Source organism: Coregonus lavaretus, assembly GCF_964263955.1.
Source record: "Coregonus lavaretus genome assembly, contig: HAP1_SCAFFOLD_1962, whole genome shotgun sequence".
Lineage (NCBI taxonomy): Eukaryota > Metazoa > Chordata > Actinopteri > Salmoniformes > Salmonidae > Coregonus > Coregonus lavaretus.
Window position 1 is genome coordinate 49,843 of NW_028157258.1, and position 24,274 is coordinate 74,116.

At 47.5% G+C, this 24,274-nt stretch overlaps 1 protein-coding gene across 1 annotated transcript in view; it reads left to right on the forward strand.

Annotated features, from left to right (window-relative positions):
- The window catches only part of LOC311125619 (SH3 and multiple ankyrin repeat domains protein 3-like), a gene marked incomplete at both ends in the record, with an annotated part of 50,072 nt that overhangs the window by 24,310 nt on the left and 1,488 nt on the right, over positions 1 to 24,274 (forward strand). The window contains 8 exons of the mRNA XM_084199645.1: positions 4,734 to 4,858; positions 4,970 to 5,105; positions 8,062 to 8,142; positions 9,332 to 9,355; positions 9,957 to 10,063; positions 10,295 to 10,400; positions 10,520 to 11,061; positions 11,175 to 13,333. Coding sequence (XP_084055771.1) covers positions 4,734 to 4,858; positions 4,970 to 5,105; positions 8,062 to 8,142; positions 9,332 to 9,355; positions 9,957 to 10,063; positions 10,295 to 10,400; positions 10,520 to 11,061; positions 11,175 to 13,333 — 3,280 coding nt within the window. The remainder of the gene's footprint in view (positions 1 to 4,733; positions 4,859 to 4,969; positions 5,106 to 8,061; positions 8,143 to 9,331; positions 9,356 to 9,956; positions 10,064 to 10,294; positions 10,401 to 10,519; positions 11,062 to 11,174; positions 13,334 to 24,274) is intronic.

Consider the following 24,274-nt stretch of genomic DNA (forward strand, 5'->3'; position numbering starts at 1 on the left):
GAGTATCTGTCCATAGGACCACTTTAAGCCGTACACTCCACAGAGCTGGGCTTTAAGGAAGAGTGGTCAGAAAAAAAGCCATTGCTTAAAGAAAAAAATAAGCAAACACCTTTGGTGTTCGCCAAAAGGCATGTGGGTACTCTGGTCAAATGAGACTAAAATGTAGCTTTGGGTTTGCGCTATGTCTGGCGCAAACCCAACACCTCTCATCACCCCGAGAACACCATCCCCACAGTGAAGCATGGTGGTGGCAGCATCATGCTGTGGGGATGTTTTTCATCGGCAGGGACTGGGAAACAGGTCAGAATTGAAGGAATGACGGATGGCTCTAAATACAGGGAAATCCTTGAGGGAAACCTGTTTCAGTCTTCCAGAGATTTGAGACTGGGACAGAGGTTCACCTTCCAGCAGGATAATGACCCTAAGCATACTGCTAAAGCAACACTTGAGTGGTTTAAGGGGAAACATTTAAATGTCTTGGAATGGCCTAGTGAAAGCCCTCAATCCAATTGAGAATCTGTGGTATGACTTAAAGATTGCTGTACACCAGCGGAACCCATCCAACTTGAAGGAGCTGGAGCAGTTTTGACTTGAAGAATGGGCCAAAATCCCAGTGGCTAGATGTGCCAAGCTTATAGAGACATACCCCAAGATACTTGCTGCTGTAATTGTTGCAAAAGATGGCTCTACAAAGTATTGACTTTGGGGGGGTGAATATAAAAAATATTTTGCATCTTCAAAGTGGTAGGCATGTTGTGTAAATCAAATGATACAAACTCCCCAAAAATCCATTTGAATTCCAGGTTGTAAGGCAACAAAATAGGAAAAATGCCAAGGGGGGTGAATCCTTTCGGCAAGCCACTGTAGATGCCCAGTCTCCCTTATGGCTCAGCTCTGGTGCATACATACAACATAGGCATACTGTACACATTTACAAACACACACACACACACACACACACACACACACACACACACACATACACAGAAGTCAGCTCAGACAGATCCAGCTCAGAGGCCCAGCACTTGAGCTCCATCAGCAGCAGATTTTAATTTAGAATGGAAAATGAATGTGTTTATGCAACAAATGTTAATGCATCGCATCAAACCGAAACGGATCGATTCGTTCCTCTTATCAAACCGAATCGCACCGAATCGTTTCATTCTAAAGCGTATCGTTCCTGTATCATATCGGAGCCCATGTATCTATATAGATACGTATCGGATCGTCTTGAAAGGGAAAGATGCACATCTTCATATCATAGGCTGTCTGTGTGTGTCATTTCAGGTCTGTGAGCCCCTCTGTAGGTGTTCTGAGTGTGGGTTATGAGATGTGGTGGGTTGATGTGAGGAGTTCTATACCCCATCACTGAGTCACATAGTATGACTAATTCTCTATGAGTCAACACGACTGTCTTTGGTCAATACCACATTGTCTCTCTCTCTCTCTCTCTCTCTCTCTCTCTCTCTCTCTCTCTCTCTCTCTCTCTCTCTCTCTCTCTCTCTCTCTCTCTCTCTCTCTCTCTCTCTCGCTATCTGTGTGTGTGTGTGTGTGTGTGTGCGTGCGTGTGTGTCTAGCCCCTGTGGTGGCGTAATCCTAGGATGAGCTGTCAGTTGACTACCCCATCTGTTCCTCACACATGGTGTTCAGGGAGACAGAAATTAGTATCTTTCGCTCAATTTTCTCCATCTTCCTTTTTCCTCATTCACTGTTTGTTCTATTCCACTTTTTTTCTGTCTTTAATTCTTTTTTTATTCCTCTCTCAGCTTTACTATTAGTCATTATCAGCTACTACTTTACCTCCATACATACACACACACACACACTTTGCACTACTGCACGTGCCAGCTCCCCATGCTGGTTACTATAGCAACCCCTTGCGGGCACCTTGCCGGGAGTCTGAGTGTGTTTTCTCCTCCTCCATCTCAAGCAGACATTTCCTCCCCTACGTATGTATTTGGACAGTGATGCTAAAATGTTACATTTCGCTCTATGCTCCAGCATTTTGGATTTGAGATCAAATGTTTCATACGAGGTGACAGTACACAATGTCACCTTCTTTTTAGGCGATTTTCATACATATCTGATTTACCGTTTAGAAATGAAAGCACTTTATAGATCTAGTCCTCCCATTTCAAGTTTGAAGTTTTAATGTCATGTGCACAAGTACAGTGAAATGCCTTTTTTGCAAGCTCTAAACCAAATAATGCAGTAATCAATCACAAAATAGCAAAAATTTGACTATGGCTTTCCTCCTGATCAACGAACAGTAAAGCCAGGAGATGTCCGTCTGTCCGTCCCTCCCTAGTTCCTCCCTATATCCTCCTTAGCAATATTTCAATTTGTATGCTCTTTTTCTCCTCCTTTTCCAATTTCTATCACTCAACTTCCCCCCCTCTACGTGTACCCCCCCCCCTCTCTTCCACTCCTCTTCTTCTCCCTCTTCCTCCATTTTCCCTAGTGCCTCAGATAAAACTGAATGGATGACCTTTCCTAGTGGGGTCACGTCCCACACACACACACAGACACACACACATACTGCAGGTACCTCTGGGAGCTCTCCTGTGTAAGTGGTATAGTTGGACTCAGTCCAGGATTAAATGGAGGGTGTGAAGTGCACAGTAGCTCTATCCTCAGGCAGAGGCACACTCAGCTAACGAGTCAGGAGTGTGCTTGCATGCGTTTCTGATATTTATTTTTGTGTCTGAGTGTGTGTGTGTCTGTCTTATGTGCATTTGTATGTGTGTGTGTGTGTGTGTGTGTGTGTAAACTGATTTTCAGTGTGAGAGCGATTTAAAGTAAAATGGTTGAGTGAAAGGCTCTTTCCCTGTCACACCACCTCACCTCTCACTGTTACTAATACACTATAGAACACACTATAGAGTCCATCTCACCTCACTCTATTATAAACACACACACACACATTCACTTGCAGGCTGCTGTTTGTATCTAACTCTATGTGTACCTCAGATGGCAGATGTGCGTGGGTTTTTCTTTATACAGTATGTACACTATATATACAAAAGTATGGGGACACCCCTTCAAATTAGTGGATTCGGCTATTTCAGCCGCACCCGTTGCTGACAGGTGTATAAAATTGAGCACACCGCCATTGCAATCTCCATAGACAAACATTGGCAGTAGAATTACCTTACTGAAGAGCTCAGTCACTTTCAACGTGGCACCGTCATAGGATGCCACTTTTCCAACAAGTCAGTTCGTAACATTTCTGCCCTGCTAGAGCTGCCCCAGTCAACTGTACATGCTGATGCTGTTATTGTGAAGAGGAAACATCTAGGATCAGCAACGGCTCAGCTGCAAAGTGGTAGACCACACAAGCGGCGAGTGCTGAAGCGCGAAGCGCGTAAAAATCGTTTGTCCTCAGTTGCAACACTCACTACCGAGTTCCAAACTGCCTCTGAAAGCAACGTCAGAACAAGAACTGTTCGTTGGGAGCTTCATGAAATGGGTTTCCATGGCCGAGCAGCCGCACACAAGCCTAAGATCACCATGCGCAATACCAAGAACCGGCTGGAGTGGTGTAAAGCTCGCCACAATTGGACTCTGGAGCAGTGGAAACTCGTTCTCTGGAGTGATGAATCATGCTTCACCATCTGGAAGTCCGATGGATGAATCTGGGTTTGGCGGATGACAGGAGAATGCTGCCTGTTCATTTTTACATTTACATTTTAGTCATTTAGCGGACGCTCTTATCCAGAGCGACTTACAGGAGCAATTAGGGTTAAGTGCCTTGCTCAAGGGCACATTAACGTCATTTAGCAGACGCTCTTAGCCAGAGCGACTCGCAAATTGGTGCGTTCACCCTGTAGCCAGTGGGATAACCACTTTACAATTTGGGGGGGGGGGGGGTTAGAAGGAACACTTTATCCTATCCCAGGTATTCCTTAAAGAGGTGGGGTTTCAAATGTCTCCGGAAGGTGGTGAGTGACTCCGCTGTCCTGGCGTCGTGAGGGAGCTTGTTCCACCATTGGGGTGCCAGAGCAGCGAACAGTTTTGACTGGGCTGAGCGGGAGCTATGCTTCCGCAGAGGAAGGGGAGCCAGCAGGCCAATGCATAGTGCCAAGTGTACATTTTGGTGGAGAAGGAATAATGGTCTGGGGCTGTTTTTCATGGTTCGGGCTACGCCCCTTAGTTCCAGTGAAGGGAAATCTTAACGCTACAGCAGACAATGACATTCTAGACGATTCTGTGCTTCCAACTTTGTTGCAACAGTTTGGGGAAGGCCCATTCCTGTTTCAGCATGACAATACCCCCCGTGCACAAAGCAAGGTCCATAAAGAAATGGTTTGTCGAGATCGGTGTGGAAGAACTTGACTGACCTGCACAGAGCCCTTACCTCAACCCCATCGAACACCTTTGGGATGAATTGGAACGCTGACTGCGAGCCAGGCCTAATCACCCAACATAAGTGCCCGACCTCACTGCAGCAATGTCCCTGCAGCAATGTTACAATATCTAGTGGAAAGCCTTCCCGTAAGAGTGGAGGCTGTTATAGCAGCAAAGGGGGGGCCAACTCCATATTAATGCCCATGATTTTGGATTGAGATGTTCGACGAGCAGGTGTCCACATACTTTTGGCCATGTAGTGTATCTCTCATGATTCAGTGAGTATACCTTGTGGAATATTCAGAGATTAATATGTGTGTTTCTTGTGTTGAAACATCTGTCCATTTCTGTATCTAAATCAAGTCATCCTCTCTGTGTGTTCCCAGCTGAGACACCCATTGAGGAGTTCACCCCAACACCAGCGTTCCCTGCCCTCCAGTACCTGGAGTCTGTTGACGTGGAGGGAGTGGCCTGGAGGGCAGGGCTTAGGACAGGAGACTTCCTCATAGAGGTAACCACACCCTCTCTCTTCTCCAACCCCATTGACTAGGCCCACTGCCTCTCAGCTCTCTGTCTGACCTCCAGCCGTGTGTGTGTGTGCATGCGGGTTTGTGTGTTCCAGGTGCACGGGGTGAACGTGGTGAAGGTGGGCCATAAGCAGGTGGTGTCTCTGATCAGACAGGGGGGCAACAGCCTGCTGATGAAGGTGGTCTCTGTCACACGCAAACCTGAGTCTGAGGAGGTGGTCCGCAAGAAAGGTGAGCAATGTGTCATATATTGAGTATCTATCACAGGAGGTTGGTGGCACCTTAATTGGGGAGAACGGGCTTGTGGTAATGACTGGAGCGAAATAGGTGGAATGGTATCAAACACATGGTTTCCAGGTGTTTGATGCCATTCCATTTGCTCTGTTCCGGACATTATTATGAGCCATTCTCCCCTTAGCAGCCTCCTGTGGTATCTATGCTCCTGTGATGGTATCATGTATACAGTATATGGTCTTCTTGAGGGGACAGGGTGAAAAGTGGAACTTCCACTACAGCCTGTCCCTCATTGCAGATGTAATCTACTCCTTCTCCAGTCCAGTGTGCAATTATTAGCTGCTCCATGTATTTGATCTTTGGCATATAGCCATTTGATTCTTAAATGACAACTTCTGTATTAGTATGTTGTCATGGATATGGAAGTTGACACTAGCTGTATGGAAGTATTTGTGAAGGATCTGTATGTTCCCATCACCAAGGTGATTTCACCCCGTTGCCACACTGTAAATTCATGTGGTTTCCATGTCAACGGCATCTCATCATCCCTCTGCTAAACATCTCCCACTCACTCCTGCTACTATGACCTCGGGAAAGTGTGTGTGTGTGTGTGTGTGCGCGTGTGCGTGTGCATGTGCATGTGCATGTGTGTATTTGTGTGTGTGTCTCCTTGGGTGGGAGAGACAGAGACAGATAGCTTTGACCTACTTCCATCTGGACAGTAGATAGCTGATCTTAGTGCCAGTCTGCACCCCCCCCCCCCCCCCCCCTCCTCTACACACACATGCATGCATGAGAGAGAGATATAAATGAAAGAGAGCAGCAGAGAGGTAGCTGTGATATGGAGGTCTTTGAGTAGTCAGTCAGTGATTGGTGATCTGTGAAACGTCTAGTCATTACAAATATATACGAGTCCTCTTGTCACTAGAGACAATACACTGTTCCATGTGGAACTGAACATGACAGACCTGCTTTGCTGTTTTTTGCTGTTTTTTAAGGACGATTTGCATATCCAGCATGTTATTTTTTCCAAGAGGTTCTACTTTTTCACTAGAAATGTGGAATATTTCTCCTTCTAGTAATGCTTTTGCAGGTGAGTGAACTAATCTGATCCTATACAGTGGCAACAGTATTAAACCTGAGTATACTGAGCTGATAGCACAGGAGGTTGGTGGCACCGTAATTGGGGAAGATGGGCTCGTGGTAATGTTTGGAGCGGAATAAGTGGAATGGTATCAAATACATCAAACACATGGAAACCATGTGTTTGATTCCATTCCATTTACTCCGTTCCAGACATTATTATGACCCATCCTCCTCTCAGTAGCCTCCACTGGCTGATAGTCCATTCATCCAGCTAATTTGGAGAAATGAGTTGGTTATGAAGACGTTCATCTTGGTCATGATGAAGTCCCCACATTCTCTCATCACACTAGAGGGCTCAGGTCAGGAGTTTACAACGTGTGTTGGGGGGTGAGACGGGGCAATGGACAGGGCAGAGACAGTAGACAGATCCGAGAGGTGTAACCACCCCATGGGGTTCTACTGAGCTGGCTTTGCTCTGCCTGGCTGTTCTGTGATGTTCTAAGCTGTTCTAAGTTGTGTTCAATACTCTAACAGGCAGCACTTCTGCTCAAAGGGGACCTTCTCTGCAATTTGTAACTCTGCAGAAACACTCTCACACACTCTCGCAATCCCCCCCCCCCCCCCCGTTCTCTATCTATCTCTCTCAAACACACACACACACTCTCACACACAACCCTCTGCGTCAAAACTTGCTACCGCCATGGTAACCATAGCAACCATGCTGCGCTTGAATTAAGCATTGCAATACACTTTCTCTAGCGCTCTCTCTATCGCTCTCTTTCTTTCTTTCTCTCTCTCCATACTTTACATGAATATGCTGACCGGTGATGAAGTGATACGGTATGGACTAGATTAGATCCAGATCTATAGCTGCTCAGTGTAGAAGCGTAGCCAGGCTGTGGTGGCATCCAGATGTTCTGCTGATCTGTTTTTGCTCTCCACAGTGGTGCATTGAGACGGGACTGGCTGGTCGATAGTATATTGAATGAGGTTTTGTGTTGTATTGTGCAAAGACTGGAAGGTATGCTTCTGTATTTTAACACAGATGATACAGTGTGTTGAGTGGTGGGCTGCAGCATGGATTTCATAGGCTGTGTGGTGTGATTCTGTGCTGGTGTATTTTAGCTGTGATCATGTGTAGCTGCACATGCCATGTAGCACAGTGGGAGGTAATGCAATGTAGTAGTTGACGCTGTGATGGCATGGGCTACCTGTTTTGAGGGATTGTATTGTACATTTTCTGCTGTTATTTGGATGTGGACTGGATAGTGTAGTAATAATATGTAGGTGTTTGGTAGTGGTTGTGGACTGGATAGTGTAGTAATAATATGTAGGTGTTTGGTAGTGGTTGTGGACTGGATAGTGTAGTAATAATATGTAGGTGTTTGGTAGTGGTTGTGGACTGGCGCAGCACTAATAGTGAGCTGATCTGTAATAGTTAGTAGGCTATACAAGGATCCTCAGGGTTTTTGGATGCTAGCGGAGATGAGTGTATACCGACTGGTGTGAGTGGTGTGCTGGTAGTGTATCAAGGGATTTCTGAGCTGTGGGATCTACAATTTTTTCCTCTGCCAAGGCCGCATGGCACAATGTACTCCCCACCGAAGTGTTCAGTGGGGTGGTGAGCGTGAGTGTGTTTGTGTGTGTGTGTGTGACGGAGGGAAAGTGAGAGGTACGATGAAGAAGAATGTGTCTACCCGCAGCCTGAACAAGTCGTCCAGCTTTCCGCAGGCTGACCAGGGAAAGACTGTGAAGACAGGATGGAGCGTCCGGCTGGGCCACACTCGCAGGGCGCTGAGCAGCAGGGCCAAGGGGCCTTCCTCCTCACCCTCAACATCATCATCTTCACCCTGCCTTTTCTCCACAGCTCCCCCGCCACCCAAAAGAGCCCCCAGCACCACCTTGACGCTGCGCTCCAAGTCCATGACCACCGAACTGGAGGAACTGGGTGAGTGTGAGAACACAGATGCAAACATTCACACACATATGTCCCCACTCTCTCTGTCTCTCTCTCTCTCTCTCTCTCTCTCTCTCTCTCTCTCTCTCCCTGTCTCTCTCTCTCTCTCTCTCTCTGTCTCTCTCTCGCTCTCTGTCTCTGTCTTTCTGTCTCTGTTTCTCGCTGTCTCTCTCTCTCTCATTCTCTCTCTCTCTCTCTCTCTCTCTCTCTCTGTCTTTCTCTCGCTCTCTGTCTCTGTGTCTTTCTGTCTCTCTCTCTCTCTCTCTCTCCCTCTCTCTCTCTCTCGCGCTCTGTCTCTGTGTCTTTCTGTCTCTCTCTCTCTCTGTCTCTGTGTCTTTCTCTCTCTCTCTCTCTCGGTCTCTCTCTCTCTCTCTCTCTCTCTCTCTCTCTCTCTCTCTCTCTCTCTCTCTCTGTGTGTCTTTCTGTCTCTGTCTCTGTCTCTGTCTCTCTCTCTCTCTCTGTCTCTGTGTCTTTTTGTCTCTCAATTCAATTCAATTTCAATTTAAGGGCTTTATTGGCATGGGAAACGTATGTTTACATTGCAAAGCAAGTGAAGTAGATAGTAAACAAAAGTCAAAAGTACAAATGGGAAAATAAATAAACATAAATATGGGTTGTATTTACAATGGTGTTTGTTCTTCACTGGTTGCCCTTTTCTCTCTCTCTCTCTCTCTCTCTCTCTTCTCTCTCTCTCTCTCTCTCTCTCTCTCTCTCTCTCTCTCTCTCTCTCTCTCTCTATGTCTCTCTCTCTCACTCTCTCTCTGTGTATTTATGTCGCGCTCTCTCTCTCTCTCTTTCTCTCTGTCTCTGTGTCTTTCTCTCTCTCTCTCTCTCTCTCTCTCTCTCTCTCTCTCTCTCTCTCTCTCTCTCTCTCTCTCTCTCTCTTTCTCTCTCTCTCTGTGTTTTTCTCTCTCTATCTCTCTCTCTATTTCTCTCTGTGTCTGTGTCTTTGTCTCTCTCTCCCCTATTCATTTAACCTTTTTCATAAAAATATGCTTCCTGCCTTATCACAACTATTTTGCTCTGACAGCATAATATTTTCTCCTTAACTCTTGACATGTCCTTTCTCTTTAACTCACTCACTCACTCACTCACTCACTCACTCTCTCACACACACACACACACACACATCCTGACCCACATTTTCTGTCCTCGTTGACATTATCTTTCTTTCACCAAGCTTCCGTTCGAAGGAGGAGAGGAGGTGAGTCTGTGGAGACCTGTTGAGGCATCATCACTGACACACTGTTCATTATGGATGAAGCACCGGCACGGCGTGGGCACTGAGCTCTGAGTCAGTCAGTCAGTCAGAACCTGCTCCTCGATCTTGAGGCTCCCAAAGATATGAGACTTAGATGCTATACACTGTGCCTCTGATCCAGTGGAGGCTGCTGAGGGGAGAACGGCTTATAATAATGGCTGGAACGGAGTGAATGGAATGGCATCAAACCATGTATTTGATACCATTCCACTGATTCCGCTCCAGCCATTACCACGAGCCCGTCCTCCCCAATTAAGGTGCCACCAACCTCCTGTGCTCTGATCCGACATAGTGAAGGTTTCTTTAGTTGTGTGATATGCATGGTGTAATTGTCAATTATAAATGTATTTGAACATGTGTAGGCCTGCATGGTTGTGTTGATATTGTGTGTAGATGTGATATTTTAGTTTCTAGATGTCTGATAGGGACTAGGAGCTGTGCATTGTTTGTAAACACTCACAATGTGTCATGTAGAAAGCATCTTGGTCCATACATGCTGTGCAGCTGTATTCAGACTGTGTGTTGTCTCTGTGATCCTGTACAGAAAGGCTAGATGAGATGCTAGCTTCCCAGCCCACAGAGGCCGACTACAGAGCTGCTACTGTCAAACAGAGACCTACCGGCAGGAGAATCACATCAGCAGAGATCAGTGTGAGTTCACACACACACACGTGCAGAAACACAGATGCACACTCTCTCTCTCCCACACACACACACAAACGTACACATCTGAACACACATTCACACACACAGCCATTCTGAAACAGAGACCTACAAGCCGCAGAGTAATATCAGCATATACACCCTCCCACACACTCACATACCATACATACAGTTATGTATAAAATATGCATCTGAAACCTTTTTGTGTGTGTGTTGCAGTCGCTGTTTGAGAGGCAGGGCATGGCCCTACATGGTGGGCTCCACCCAGGGATGGAGAGGGCTCATATGCAGCTGCCTAGAGGGATGTCCAGGACCAAGTCATTTGGTAACACCTTTCACCTTTAGTACAGTACTCAGTCAATAACTTGACAACTGTAGCGCATCATCTCTGTATTGCTTTAGACTTTCTATCTCTCTCTGACCTTTGCCCCCTGACCTCTCCAGGTGCAACTGAGGAGGACCGACTGTCGGCTTTGGCTGGAGAACACCATTTCCCCCGGAGCTCTTCCATGACGGACAGCCTCCGAGACCACTCCAACTCCCATTCTATCCCGCCCCCTCCCCAGACTGCCCCCCCTCCTCCCCCCTCCCTCTACTACCTGGACACTGGCCCTCCTCCCGCCTTCTGCCCCCCTCCTCCCCCTGCCAGGGGTCATGGTCAGGGTCATGACCCTGGAGGTCGTTCCATCTTCAAGCCCTCCTCCCTGGACCTGGACCGGCCCTACGACCCATCGCCCCGCCAGTCCTCCCATGCCGAACGCCAGAAGAAGGCAAGGTCAATGATTATTCTTCAAGACTCCTCCCACTTACCCGTGGAGCCCACCGACATCCCCCGCCCCTCCGCCTCCGCTACACCACCCGAGCGAATCAAACGGAAAGGCCGGGTGATTGACAACCCGTACGCCAATGTGGGCCAGTTTAGTATTGGGTTGTACACACCCACCAAGCCCCAGCGCAAGAAGAGCCCTCTGGTGAAACAGCTACAGGTCGGTTAAGTTGTTTATTTCTTTATTCTGATTATTAGCTGTTACTTTAGCAAGTGAACAAAGTTTATTTTGAAGTTTACGTTTCTAATTTCTTGTCATCTCTACCCCTCCAGGTGGAGGACGCTCAGGAGAGAGCCAGCATCGCCTTGGCTGCCGCCCACTCCCGAGAGTCCTCCCCCTCAGGTCGACACACACACACCCACGGCCACACACACACCAGCCGGGCCGACTACTACCAGCAGCAGCTGATGGTGGAGCGCGAGCGTATGCGTCTCCAAGGAGAGGCCCTGCTACAGGGGAAAGGGCCGTTCGCTGCCGCTATCGCCGGCGCTGTGAAGGACCGAGAGCGCCGTCTAGAGGAGCGGAGGAAATCAACAGTCTTCCTGTCGGTGGGGACCATGGAGGGGGGGTCTGGGTCCGTCCCTGAGGCCCCCTCCTACACCACATCTCGCTCCATCGATGAGCGCATGCTCAGCAGAGAAATGGGCCAGCTGCCGCCCCCTGCCCTGGCCCTGCGCCCCTCACCTGGCGGCACTACCTTCATACACCCACTCACAGGGAAGCCCCTGGACCCTAACTCGCCCCTGGCTCTTGCGCTGGCCGCAAGGGAGCGGGCACTTACCTCCCAGACCCAGTCCCCCGCCAGCAGCCCTGAGCCCAGGACTAAACAGGACAGGGCTGGGGCTGGGGCTGGAGATCAGGGGGCTTCGCTCTTCATCGACAGCCAGACCAAAGAGCCTCAGCATGGGGACGGGAGTCCGGGGTCGCCCCAGGCTAGTAAACCCCAGTGGGGAGCATCCTCACCCGCATTGCTTCGCCAGGAGATGGAGGGAAGAGGAGAGGAGAGGAAGGAGGAGAGGAGAACGGAGGATAAGAAAAGTATGTTGATTAGTATCATGGACACATCACAGCAGAAGACGGCTGGACTAATCATGGTCCATGCCACCACTAACTGCCAGGCAGTGGGGTTGGAACCAGGGCTGGAGCAGACCCCCACCTCCCCAGCCACCGAGCCCAGTAAACCCTCCCTCAGTCGGGTTCCATCGCCCAGCCCCTCTGCCTCTCAGCCTCAGCCTCAGCCCCAGACCCAGCCGCAGCCCCAGGCCCAGCACCCCTCCAGCCCAGCCCACGCTCCCCTGGCCCAGGGCAGTTCAGAGGAAGATGTGGAGCCCTACACAGTGAGCCTACCTCCAGCCATGCTGTCCTCAAGTGATGAGGATACCAGAGAGGAGCTGAAGAAGATCGGGGTACTCCCACCTCCAGATGAGTTTGCCAACGGGTTGCTGGCCAAGGCACAGGCACTGGCACAAGCCCAAGCCCAGGGGACCCCTGTACCCCAGTCTAAATCTGTCACCTCCCCCACAACACCTACCACCCATACTCCCCTCACCCCTTCCACCACCACCACCCCAACCCCCAGCCTGACCCCCACCTCAAGCCTGACCCCCACCCAGCTCCAGGCCCCTCCTTTCCAGCCTTCCCCCGGAGGAGCAGTCGTCTCAGGGAAGCCATCAGACCCGGACCAGACCCATCCTCCAGCCCTGCTGGCTGAGTCTGGTTCAGCAGCAGACTCTGGTGTGGAGGAGCCAGACACACGCAGTTCCAGTGAGAGAGAGCGAGACCACCACCTGGAGACCACCAGCACCGTGTCCACCGTCTCCAGCATGTCCACTCTGTCTTCGGAGAGTGGTGAGCCCGCCGACACACACACCTCTTACGCTGACGGGCAGACCTTTGTGCTCGACAAGCCACCAGTGCCTCCCAAGCCCAGGCTAAAGTCCCACATCGGAGGCAGTAAAGGCCCGGTAACCTTCAGGGACCCGCTGCTGAAGCAGAGCTCTGACAGCGAGCTGTTATCCCAGCAGCAGGCGGCTGCTCTTGCTGCAGCAGCGGCCGGAGGGGCAGGGCTGGGGCATGGAGGCCTGGGGTCTGGAGGCCTGGGGTCAGGAGGCCTGGGGTCAGGCTCTATATCTGGTCTGGTGGGAGGCCCTGGGAGGCCCCGCTACCTCTTCCAGAGGAGGTCCAAGCTGTGGGGGGACCAGATGGAGGCGCGAGGACCCGGGGTGGGGTTAGGGATGGGGAGTCTTGGCAGTCTAGGGGGGTTGGGGTTGGGGCTAGGGCTGGGGAGTGAGGAGGGAGGCAAACCATCGGTAATGGGGGAACTGAGTTCCAGACTGCAGCAGCTGAATAAGGATACCAGGTCTCTGGGGGAGGAGGAGCCACTGGGGGCATCGCTGGACCCTGGGAGGAAGTCCCCTGTGACAGGTGCCAGGTAAGACAGGAAAGAGGAAGGCTAACTGAACATGGCCAAACCAATCTTAGGCCTTATTCAAGTACTTCTGAGATGCATCATTCCTTCCTCCCTTCCTTGAAGTAATCAAGAAGGAATCTTTTGGGTGGATTAATGCAAGGTTCCATTAGGCTACACAGCTTTCACATATCCACTCAGCTGTTCAAAAAGCTCCATATTCAGTTAAAAGGATTAAAAAACATCTGTAAATATTACATTCTAATTACCACTGCTGGCCTTGTTGTGCATGGTTTGCTCTCTCTCATTATAAAGTATGCCACTGCCGCCATACCCCCTGCACAGCCAACTGCAGTGGTAAGTAAGAGAGACTGAGGATAGAAGACATGCCTAGCCAATGCTACGATGTTAGCATTAACTTTCCTTAGCAAAGCTAGTGCAAACAGGCCCTTTTATTAGCAATCCCCATCCCTCTCTTCATCTGGTACAGCATAGCAATATCAAGGCGGGATAATAGGGTTAGGGTTGAGGTTACACTTAGACATTTTGGTGTGGAACCTATAGAGTGATTGTATGACACGCCATTTTTTAATTACATATAAAGTTTTTTGGAGGATTTGTATTTATTTTGTGGGGTTTCTTTTCTTTCATTGTTCTACTGAAAGTCCTTTGTATTCCTACAGATGTGACAAGGACACAGATGAGAGTAAACTTTAAGTTTATAGCCACTAGGGTAAACCCAAACTCATTTTATTATTCATTTCCTAACCAGCCTATCAACTAACCTCAATGGAATTAAATAACCCTACTTTAATTTTCAGATTTTATTTATTTTATTTCTCAAACCGCCATCAGTTGTTACCTTGTTTGCATAATCCACTGCCTGACCTGTGGAGGACCATAAAACATGACAAAATGTTATAAATCGAAATATAATACATGTATAATCTATGTACTGTATATATGTAGCCCTGGATCTCTCTGACACGCCACCATTATAATGTAAAATTTATATATTTTCAGTAACTGATTGCAGTTTTAAAGATTCTCTCCAATGTACAGTACATTTTCTCTCATTGACAATGCTAGGTCTAGACTGAGTAAACCTCAGATCATCTCAAATAATTATATGATCTAATCCCGTACCGTATAGAGATTATAGACCACCTGAAACATGCTGAGTTCTGAACTCTGTTCTCTGTTTCCATGGTGACAGCATTGGCCTGCTGTCCACAGTCACCTTTGTTGTATCTAGTCAGTTATTAGCTCTAAATCTAATCACACTCAATAAAATACTGTGTGTGTGTGTGCGTGTGTGTGCAGGGTTGGTCGATTGGTGCAAACAAGGTAACACAGGGCCTGGAGGGATGCACTTCCTGAACGCTTCTTCTCATCTCACGCACATACACACTCTCACCTCTGACCTTTAGGCCCTGACCTATGACCCTGCCAGCCTCCACACACTACTCCCTCTCTCCTATGTGCAATGCTCAGCTGGAGTGGGTAGAAGGTGCCTCTAACCACTGATAAAGGATCAATTCATTTTTTAACACCCAAATGGTTTAAAGATGGAATCCGCAGTAGGAGAAACAGCACCACTGTCTGCCCCACCGCCGTTGTTATATTTTTGGTTGTTGACAAGCGGAGGTGAGGAGCGTCGAGCAACATGCTAAAATAAATTGCAGTACATATTCTTCTGTTCTATCACCGTGCAATGATGTCTGAGGTAAAAAGAAAAAACTGTGTTTGTTGTTTGCAGTAACTTCTTTGTTGTTGTAATATCGCAAACAGACATGGCAGTTTCACCATTAAGGATTCCAGCTTTAAATTAGGATTGGGGCTAGGGTAATCTGATCCTAGATCTGTTGTTAGGGTTAACATATACCTCTAGCTCCCTCCTTAGATTGCTTTCATCTCTCTCCTCTTTGCCAGTTACCATGTTCACTCCCTCCTTCCACTATGGTCTGCTGGCTGCTTAAAGGGATAGTAGAACCCCAAAATCTTAGTCTGTCAGATATCAAATATTTAATGGAGACTGCAGACTTCTCCTAATGCATATACAATAGCAGGATCTACACATATACAGTGGGGGAAAAAAGTATTTAGTCAGCCACCAATTGTGCAAGTTCTCTCACTAAAAAAGATGAGAGAGGCCTGGAATTTTCATCATAGGTACACGTCAACTATGACAGACAAAATGAGAAAAAAAATCCAGAAAATTACATTGTAGGATTTTTTATGAATTTATTTGCAAATTATGGTGGAAAATAAGTATTTGGTCAATAACAAAAGTTTCTCAATACTTTGTTATATACCCTTTGTTGGCAATGACACAGGTCAAACGTTTTCTGTAAGTCTTCACAAGGTTTTCACACACTGTTGCTGGTATTTTGGCCCATTCCTCCATGCAGATCTCCTCTAGAGCAGTGATGTTTTGGGGCTGTTGCTGGGCAACACAGACTTTCAACTCCCTCCAAAGATTTTCTATGGGGTTGAGATCTGGAGACTGGCTAGGCCACTCCAGGACCTTGAAATGCTTCTTACGAAGCCACTCCTTCGTTGCCCGGGCGGTGTGTTTGGGATCATTGTCATGCTGAAAGACCCAGCCACGTTTCATCTTCAATGCCCTTGCTGATGGAAGGAGGTTTTCACTCAAAATCTCACAATACATGGCCCCATTCATTCTTTCCTTTACACGGATCAGTCGTCCTGGTCCCTTTGCAGAAAAACAGCCCCAAAGCATGATGTTTCCACCCCCATGCTTCACAGTAGGTATGGTGTTCTTTGGATGCAACTCAGCATTCTTTGTCCTCCAAACACGACGAGTTGAGTTTTTACCAAAAAGTTCTATTTTGGTTTCATCTGACCATATGACATTCTCCCAATCCTCTTCTGGATCATCCAAATGCACTCTAGCAAACTTCAGATGGGCCTGGACATGTACTGGCTTAAGCAAGGGGACACGTCTCGCACTGCAGGATTTGAGTCCCTGGCGGCGTAGTGTGTTACTGATGGTAGGCTTTGTTACTTTGGTCCCAGCTCTCTGCAGGTCATTCACTAGGTCCCGCCGTGTGGTTCTGGGATTTTTGCTCACCGTTCTTGTGATCATTTTGACCCCACGGGGTGAGATCTTGCGTGGAGCCCTAGATCGAGGGAGATTATCAGTGGTCTTGTATGTCTTTCATTTCCTAATAATTGCTCCCACAGTTGATTTCTTCAAACCAAGCTGCTTACCTATTGCAGATTCAGTCTTCCCAGCCTGGTGCAGGTCTACAATTTTGTTTCTGGTGTCCTTTGACAGCTCTTTGGTCTTGGCCATAGTGGAGTTTGGAGTGTGACTGTTTGAGGTTGTGGACAGGTGTCTTTTATACTGATAACAAGTTCAAACAGGTGCCATTAATACAGGTAACGAGTGGAGGACAGAGGAGCCTCTTAAAGAAGAAGTTACAGGTCTGTGAGAGCCAGAAATCTTGCTTGTTTGTAGGTGACCAAATACTTATTTTCCACCATAATTTGCAAATAAATTCATTAAAAATCCTACAATGTGATTTTCTGGATTTTTTTTCCTCAATTTGTCTGTCATAGTTGACGTGTACCTATGATGAAAATTACAGGCCTCTCTCATCTTTTTAAGTGGGAGAACTTGCACAATTGGTGGCTGACTAAATACTTTTTTCCCCCACTGTATAACATCATCTACACAATATAATCTACATAAATGGCATGAACTACATAACTTTTAGCTAAACCTTTTTAGGTATAAAAACATCTGATATATTCTTGGAGTGAACTATCCCTTTAACGTTCAGAGAGATTGGGCTAAATTAATGATCCCGGCCTCACCTGACCAATCAACTTCAAGCTTCAAGCACATCAGCAGAGATAGAGTGGGATTAACTGTTGCCTGCTGTTGAAATACTGTGCATTAGTTGTTTTTACTAGTTTGGTCTTCCTTATTTTAGTATAGTAGATTTGATGTTGATCATGATTGTTTATGATGCATGTAGGTGATAGTGGTTATACAGTATAAAATAGCTTAGATGTAGTTAGTGTGAGGCTCAGTTGACCAACCTTATTAGTCGCAATAGTCTTCTTTCAGGAGTCTTTGGATGCATCTCAATAGTCTAAAATGGCTTCTCTCCTCACCACCTCTCCTTCATCTGCATTGAACTGATCTGAACAGGAGAACGCAACATGGGCGATGGCTACTTGGAATTTACTTTCACCTGTCCAGTTCTTTCATATGATGCGGTGACTATGAAGTAAAGAAGGGAAGAGGAAGGAGAGGAAGGAGAGGAGAAGAAAATAAGTGATTTTACGACTATTGAGATGCAGACCTGATGCCTTTGTTTGTCTACTGAGCAGGAGGACCAGTTATGACCACCAGTACCATCCTGACCTGGTTGTGGATAGGAACAGTAATGGCGGCCTGCGAGCTCGCCTCAACTCTCTCTCCATGAAACTCAGCAATGTTCTCAGATAAGGTGCTGAGGGATACTACTATTATAGCATTCTATGGAGTAGTTATGGTTAGTCATGTAGCGTACCAGCAAAGCAAATGTGTTAGTTGGATATTTCACAATGTGTTTGAAGTAAGTATCACATCCCGTCAACTCAACCAATCCCAGAGCTGGACTCTGACATTACCTACATTCCCTGTGATATCAGAGAATAGCGTGATGTCACATGTGTCACGTGACGGAGTGTTCTGATTGGCCCACTCCTCCCTCTCAGTTAATTTGACTAATCTTGACCTTATCCATTCAAAATCAACCTCCCTGCATCGTCCCGCCCCCAACATCATCTGATACTTCTATTTCTACAGACTTTCTTTCTGTTCAATTTAAATTAAGGAAAAGCTAAAATTATGCACACCATTATTCTCTCTCTCTTCCTCCCTCTCTTTTTCTCCCACTTCACACAGTTGCAGAACTCATTCGCTTGATTTCTGTGGTGTGTTCACTCACTCAGTGTTGCTCCATACATTTATCACCATACCATGTCTGTCCCATTCAAATGTATCCATGCCGCCACAACTGCTATATGTGTCGTTCATTCAGTCATTCATTAATGTCCACTCATGCTATGTTGTCATAGCTTTGGCTGGTTCAGGAAATCCTGGTTGTCATTTGTTTGAGTTGTGCTCTTTGGCCTCCTGTTATTTTCTGAGCTTTTATTTATGTTCCATATGTTTCTGTTTTATGTCAGTGATTATGTTGGGGATGGCATTAGTCCACTGACTAGTCAGTTATCACACACTATAGTATACACTCTACAATACTATGAGTCTCCATAATCTGAGTTTAAACCCACAAACACACAGAGTCAGGAGACTCTTGCCATTCATCCTGTTCTCATTGTTTTATTTTGTTGTTGTTTCTGTTGGTTTGTATTCTTTATTCTTTTATTCAGTGTTTGAGATGTGAATAGTGTGCTCATTTCTCTCTCATGTGGCCTGCTGGACTTATCTGGTTCTGATTTACTCAACTCTTCTGTCATTGTCATGTCGAAAACATACACACACACACACAGCCACACACCCACACTAACAAACACGGGCACCATTCATGCACATATACACACATACATTGGCTTGACATGGCCAGCGGAGTTGTCTAAAGCCGAGCCAGGTGTGGCTAGCAGGCTAGGTCTCATGGACTGATGCTAACATTCTCTCCCATTGCTCTCTCTCTGCTCACCTTGCATGCTCCGCCCCGCTGCTCTGATCTGATTGGTCTAGAACTGACTGTATGCCCAGGAGGGCAAGACGACCGTGTAAGTGCGCATGGAGCTCATGTCATCTCACTCTGCCCATCTCTGTAGCTACCAACCCTCTCACCTCCTAAACCCATGCCACATAGCACTCTCCCAACACACACACAAAGACATACACAAATGCACACGCAATTGCAAGTACACATGGATGATGGTACTGACTGAAAACACTTAACCACCCTGTCCTCCACCACTCCCATGCACCTCCCTGCCTGTCCCCAAAACCAGCCTACTCCTCCATTTCCCCCCTGAACCCTTCCACCACACCACCTCTCCACCCCTCCCTCCCCTTAACCCCTCACTCTCTCCATTAATTCCTGCTGTATTGGCTGTTCTTCATCTCTCCACCCCTCCCTGCCCTTAACCCCTCGCTCTCTCCTGTCATTCCTGCGGTATTGGCTGTTCTTCACCTCTCCACCCCTCCCTCCCCTTAACCCTTCAGTCTCTCCAGTCATTCTTGCGGTATTGGCTGTTCTTTACCTCTCCACCCCTCCCTCCCCTTAACCCCTCACTCTCTCCAGTCATTCCTGCGGTAATGGCTGGTCTTCACCTCAAAGCCCTCAGGTCTCACACTGTACAGTGCTTTATCATGGTCAAACATAGACAAATAATCAAACCATTACTATCTAAAGTGTTCTAACACTGTACACAGGGTACAGTCTGTAGTGAGACTCAGGGAAAGCACTGGGATATAGTATAAATATGGTAGTCTACAGTGTGAGGACTGAGCTAGTGTTGTAGCTGCCATAGCTCTCTCCTTTCTTTCCCATAGAGCAGACCATTTTCCTCCCATACAGAGCCCTACCCTTTCTCCTGTAGAGCAATAAAGACATGACCCTTACTCTTACTACATGCATGGTCAGCTTTTTGGACCCAAAATATGCTGACACAAGGAAATCATGTTCACTGCTTTTATTTGTGTGCATGCTTGTGTGTGTGGTCAAAGACATGGCCAGGTTTTGAACAATTATTCTTTAGCTCTGGCATTTGTTGGAGGTTACATTAGGCTTGTATTATGTTCCTCTGACAGGACATAACATTTACATTTACATTTACGTCATTTAGCAGGCGCTCTTATCCAGAGCGACTTACAAATTGGTGCATTCACCCTATAGCCAGTGGGTTAACCACTTTACAATAATAAATTATTATTATTTTTTATTTATTTATTTTTTTTTGGGGGGGGGGGGGTAGAAGGATTACTTTATCCTATCCCAGGTATTCCTTAAAGAGGTGGGGTTTCAAATGTCTCCGGAAGGTGGTGAGTGACTCCGCTGTCCTGGCGTCGTGAGGGAGCTTGTTCCACCATTGGGGTGACAGAGCAGCGAACAGTTTTGACTGGGCTGAGCGAGAACTATGCTTCCGCAGAGGAAGGGGAGCCAGCAGGCCAGAGGTGGATGAACGCAATGCCCTCGTTTGGGTGTAGGGACTGATCAGAGCCTGAAGGTACGGAGATGCCGTTCCCCTCACTGCTCCATAGGCAAGCACCATGGTCTTGTAACGGATGCGAGCTTCAACTGGAAGCCAGTGGAGTGTGCGGAGGAGGGGGGTGACGTGAGAGAACTTGGGAAGGTTGAACACCAGACGGGCTGCGGCATTCTGGATGAGTTGTAGGGGTTTAATGGCACAGGCAGGGAGCCCAGCCAACAGCGAGTTGCAGTAATCCAGACGGGAGATGACAAGTGCCTGGATTAGGACCTGTGCCGCTTCCTGTGTAAGGCAGGGTCGTACTCTCCGAATGTTGTAGAGCATGAACCTGCAGGATCGGGTCACCGCCTTGATGTTGGCGGAGAACGACAGGGTGTTGTCCAGGGTCACGCCAAGGCTCTTCGCACTCTGGGAGGAGGACACAATGGAGTTGTCAACCGTGATGGCGAGATCATGGAACGGGCAGTCCTTCCCCGGGAGGAAGAGCAGCTCCGTCTTGCCAGGGTTCAGCTTGAGGTGGTGATCCGTCATCCATACTGATATGTCGGCCAGACATGCAGAGATGCGATTCGCCACCTGGTTATCAGAAGGGGGAAAGGAGAAGATTAGTTGTGTATCGTCAGCGTAGCAATGATAGGAGAGGCCATGTGAGGATATGACAGAGCCAAGTGACTTGGTGTATAGGGAGAAAAGGAGAGGGCCTAGAACTGAGCCCTGGGGGACACCAGTGGTGAGAGCACGTGGTGCGGAGACAGCTTCTCGCCACGCCACTTGGTAGGAGCGACCGGTCAGGTAGGACGCAATCCAGGAGTGAGCCGCGCCGGAGATGCCCAGCTCGGAGAGGGTGGAGAGGAGGATCTGATGGTTCAGAGTATCAAAGGCAGCAGACAGGTCTAGAAGGACAAAAGCAGAGGAGAGAGAGTTAGCTTTAGCAGTGCGGAGAGCCTCCGTGACACAGAGAAGAGCAGTCTCAGTTGAATGACCAGTCCTGAAACCTGACTGGTTTGGATCAAGAAGGTCATTCTGAGAGAGATAGCAAGAGAGTTGGCTAAAGACGGCACGCTCAATAGTTTTGGAAAGAAAAGAAAGAAGGGATACTGGTCTGTAGTTGTTGACATCAGTGGGATCGAGTGTTGGTTTTTTGAGAAGGGGTGCAACTCTCGCTCTCTTGAAGACGGAAGGGACATAGCCAGCGGTCAAGGATGAGTTGATCAGCGAGGTGAGGTAGGGGAGAAGGTCACCGGAGATGGTCTGGAGAAGAGAGGAGGGGATGGGGTCAAGCGGGCAGGTTGTTGGGCGGCCTGCAGTCACTAGTCGCAAGATTTTATCTGGAGAGAGAGGGGAGAAAGAAGTCAAAGCATAGGGTAGGGCAGTGTGAGCAGGACCAGCAGTGTCATTAGACTTAACAAACGAGAATCGGATGTCGTCAACCTTCTTTTCAAAATGGTTGACGAAGTCATCCACAGAGAGGGAGGAGGGGTGGGGGTGGGGGGGAGGATTCAGCAGTGAGGAGAATGTGGCAAAGAGCTTCCTAGGGTTAGAGGCAGATGCTTGGAATTTAGAGTGGTAGAAAGTGGCCTTAGCAGCAGAAACAGATGAAGAAAAATTAGAGAGGAGGGAGTGAAAAGATGCCAGGTCGGCAGGGAGTTTAGTTTTCTTCCATTTCCGCTCAGCTGCCCGGAGCTCTGTTCTGTGAGCTCGCAATGAGTCATCAAGCCACGGAGCTGGAGGGGAGGACCGAGCCGGCCGGGAGGATAGGGGACACAGGGAGTCAAAGGATGCAGAAAGGGAGGAGAGGAGGGTTGAGGAGGCAGAATCAGGAGATTGGAGGGAGAAGGATTGAGCAGAGGGAAGAGATGATAGGATGGAAGAGGAGAGAGTAGTGGGAGAGAGAGAGCGAAGGTTGCGGTGGCGCATTACCATCTGTGTAGGGGCAGAGTGAGTAGTGTTGGAGGAGAGCGAGAGAGAAAAGGATACAAAGTAGTGGTCGGAGACATGGAGGGGAGTTGCAGTGAGATTAGTAGAAGAGCAACATCTAGTAAAGATGAAGTCAAGCGTATTGCCTGCCTTGTGAGTAGGGGGGGACGGTGAGAGGGTGAGGTCAAAAGAGGAGAGGAGTGGAAAGAAGGAGGCAGAGAGAAATGAGTCAAATGTAGACGTAGGGAGGTTGAAATCCCCCAAAACTGTGAAGGGTGAGCCATCCTCAGGAAAGGAACTTATCAAGGCGTCAAGCTCATTGATGAACTCTCCAAGGGAACCTGGAGGGCGATAGATGACAAGGATATTAAGCTTAAATGGGCTAGTGACTGTGACAGCGTGGAATTCAAATGAGGAGATAGACAGATGGGTTAGGGGAAAAATTGAGAATGACCACTTGGGAGAGATGAGGATTCCTGTGCCACCACCCCTCTGACCAGATGCTCTCGGGGTATGCGAGAACACATGGTCAGACGAGGAGAGAGCAGAAGGAGTAGCAGTGTTTTCAGTGGTAATCCATGTTTCCGTCAGCGCCAGGAAGTCGAGGGACTGAAGGGTAGCATAGGCTGGGATGAAGTCAGCCTTGTTGGCGGCAGAACGGCAGTTCCAGAGGCTGCCTGTGACCTGGAACTCCAGGTGTGTGGTGCGTGCAGGGACCACCAGGTTAGAGAGGCAGCAGCCACGCGGTGTGAGGCGTTTGTGTAGCCTGTGCGGAGAGGAGAGAACAGGGATAGGCAGAGGCATAGTTGACAGGCTGTAGCAGATGGCTACAATAATGCAGAGGAGATCGGAATGAAATGAACTAAACATCTGGGAAAGGAGAGAGCAGGGCCTCCCTCACCAAAAAAAATATAACTCTCCCAACTTCCACCTCAGAAACTATAATTGTTTCACTGAACCACCCGAATAAAACTCTCCCAACTTCCACTTTAGAAATTAGAATAACCATAAACATCCTCCATCACACACCCTCATAGCTTCAAAACAGAGCTGTGTTTATTGAGGCATAAAATAAATCATTATGTGATCTTGCAGACATTGATTCCGCTTTGACATAACTTTATTAAACGAGCACCATTTGCCAGAGTAGCCTGTTCTCTGGGTCTGCCGAACGAGTAGAGAAGAGACTGTGTGTAAAGTAGAGAATCACACGCATTTACTATAGAATACTACAGTACTTACTATACAATTATGTAGTGAACTGTAGTATACAGTAGAATACTATACTACACACTGTGTAGTACTTACTATATAATTTTGTAGTACACTGTAGAATACTATAGTACAGACTGCAAAAACACAGTAATTACTACAGTATTGTCCACAAAAACACTACAGTCTGCAAAAACACTACAGTAATTATTATAGTATATACTACAGTATTTAATTTGCTTATCTGAATTTGTGCCACCCATAAGTGAGAAACCCATAAGTGAGAAAACTATTATGTTCCCTACAGATTATAGAAAAGAGCAGAAGCTCTGAACTATCTGTTCAGACCTCAGTCCTACCGACCTACAGGTTATGGAAAATTTGCTCTTTGAGTATTTTGTCCAGTAGTTTTCCTCAAGGAGAAAGCCCCCACTGCTATGTCGAAGATAATAAAACAAAAACACTATAGTAAATACTACAGTAATGTCCGCAAAAACACTACAGTAAATACTACAGTATACTACAGTCTGCAAAGACACTACAGTAAATACTATGGTATATACTACACGTTTTTTTACTAAAGTATTTATTCTATAGTAAACTGTAAATACGACTGTAAATGTACTACAATCA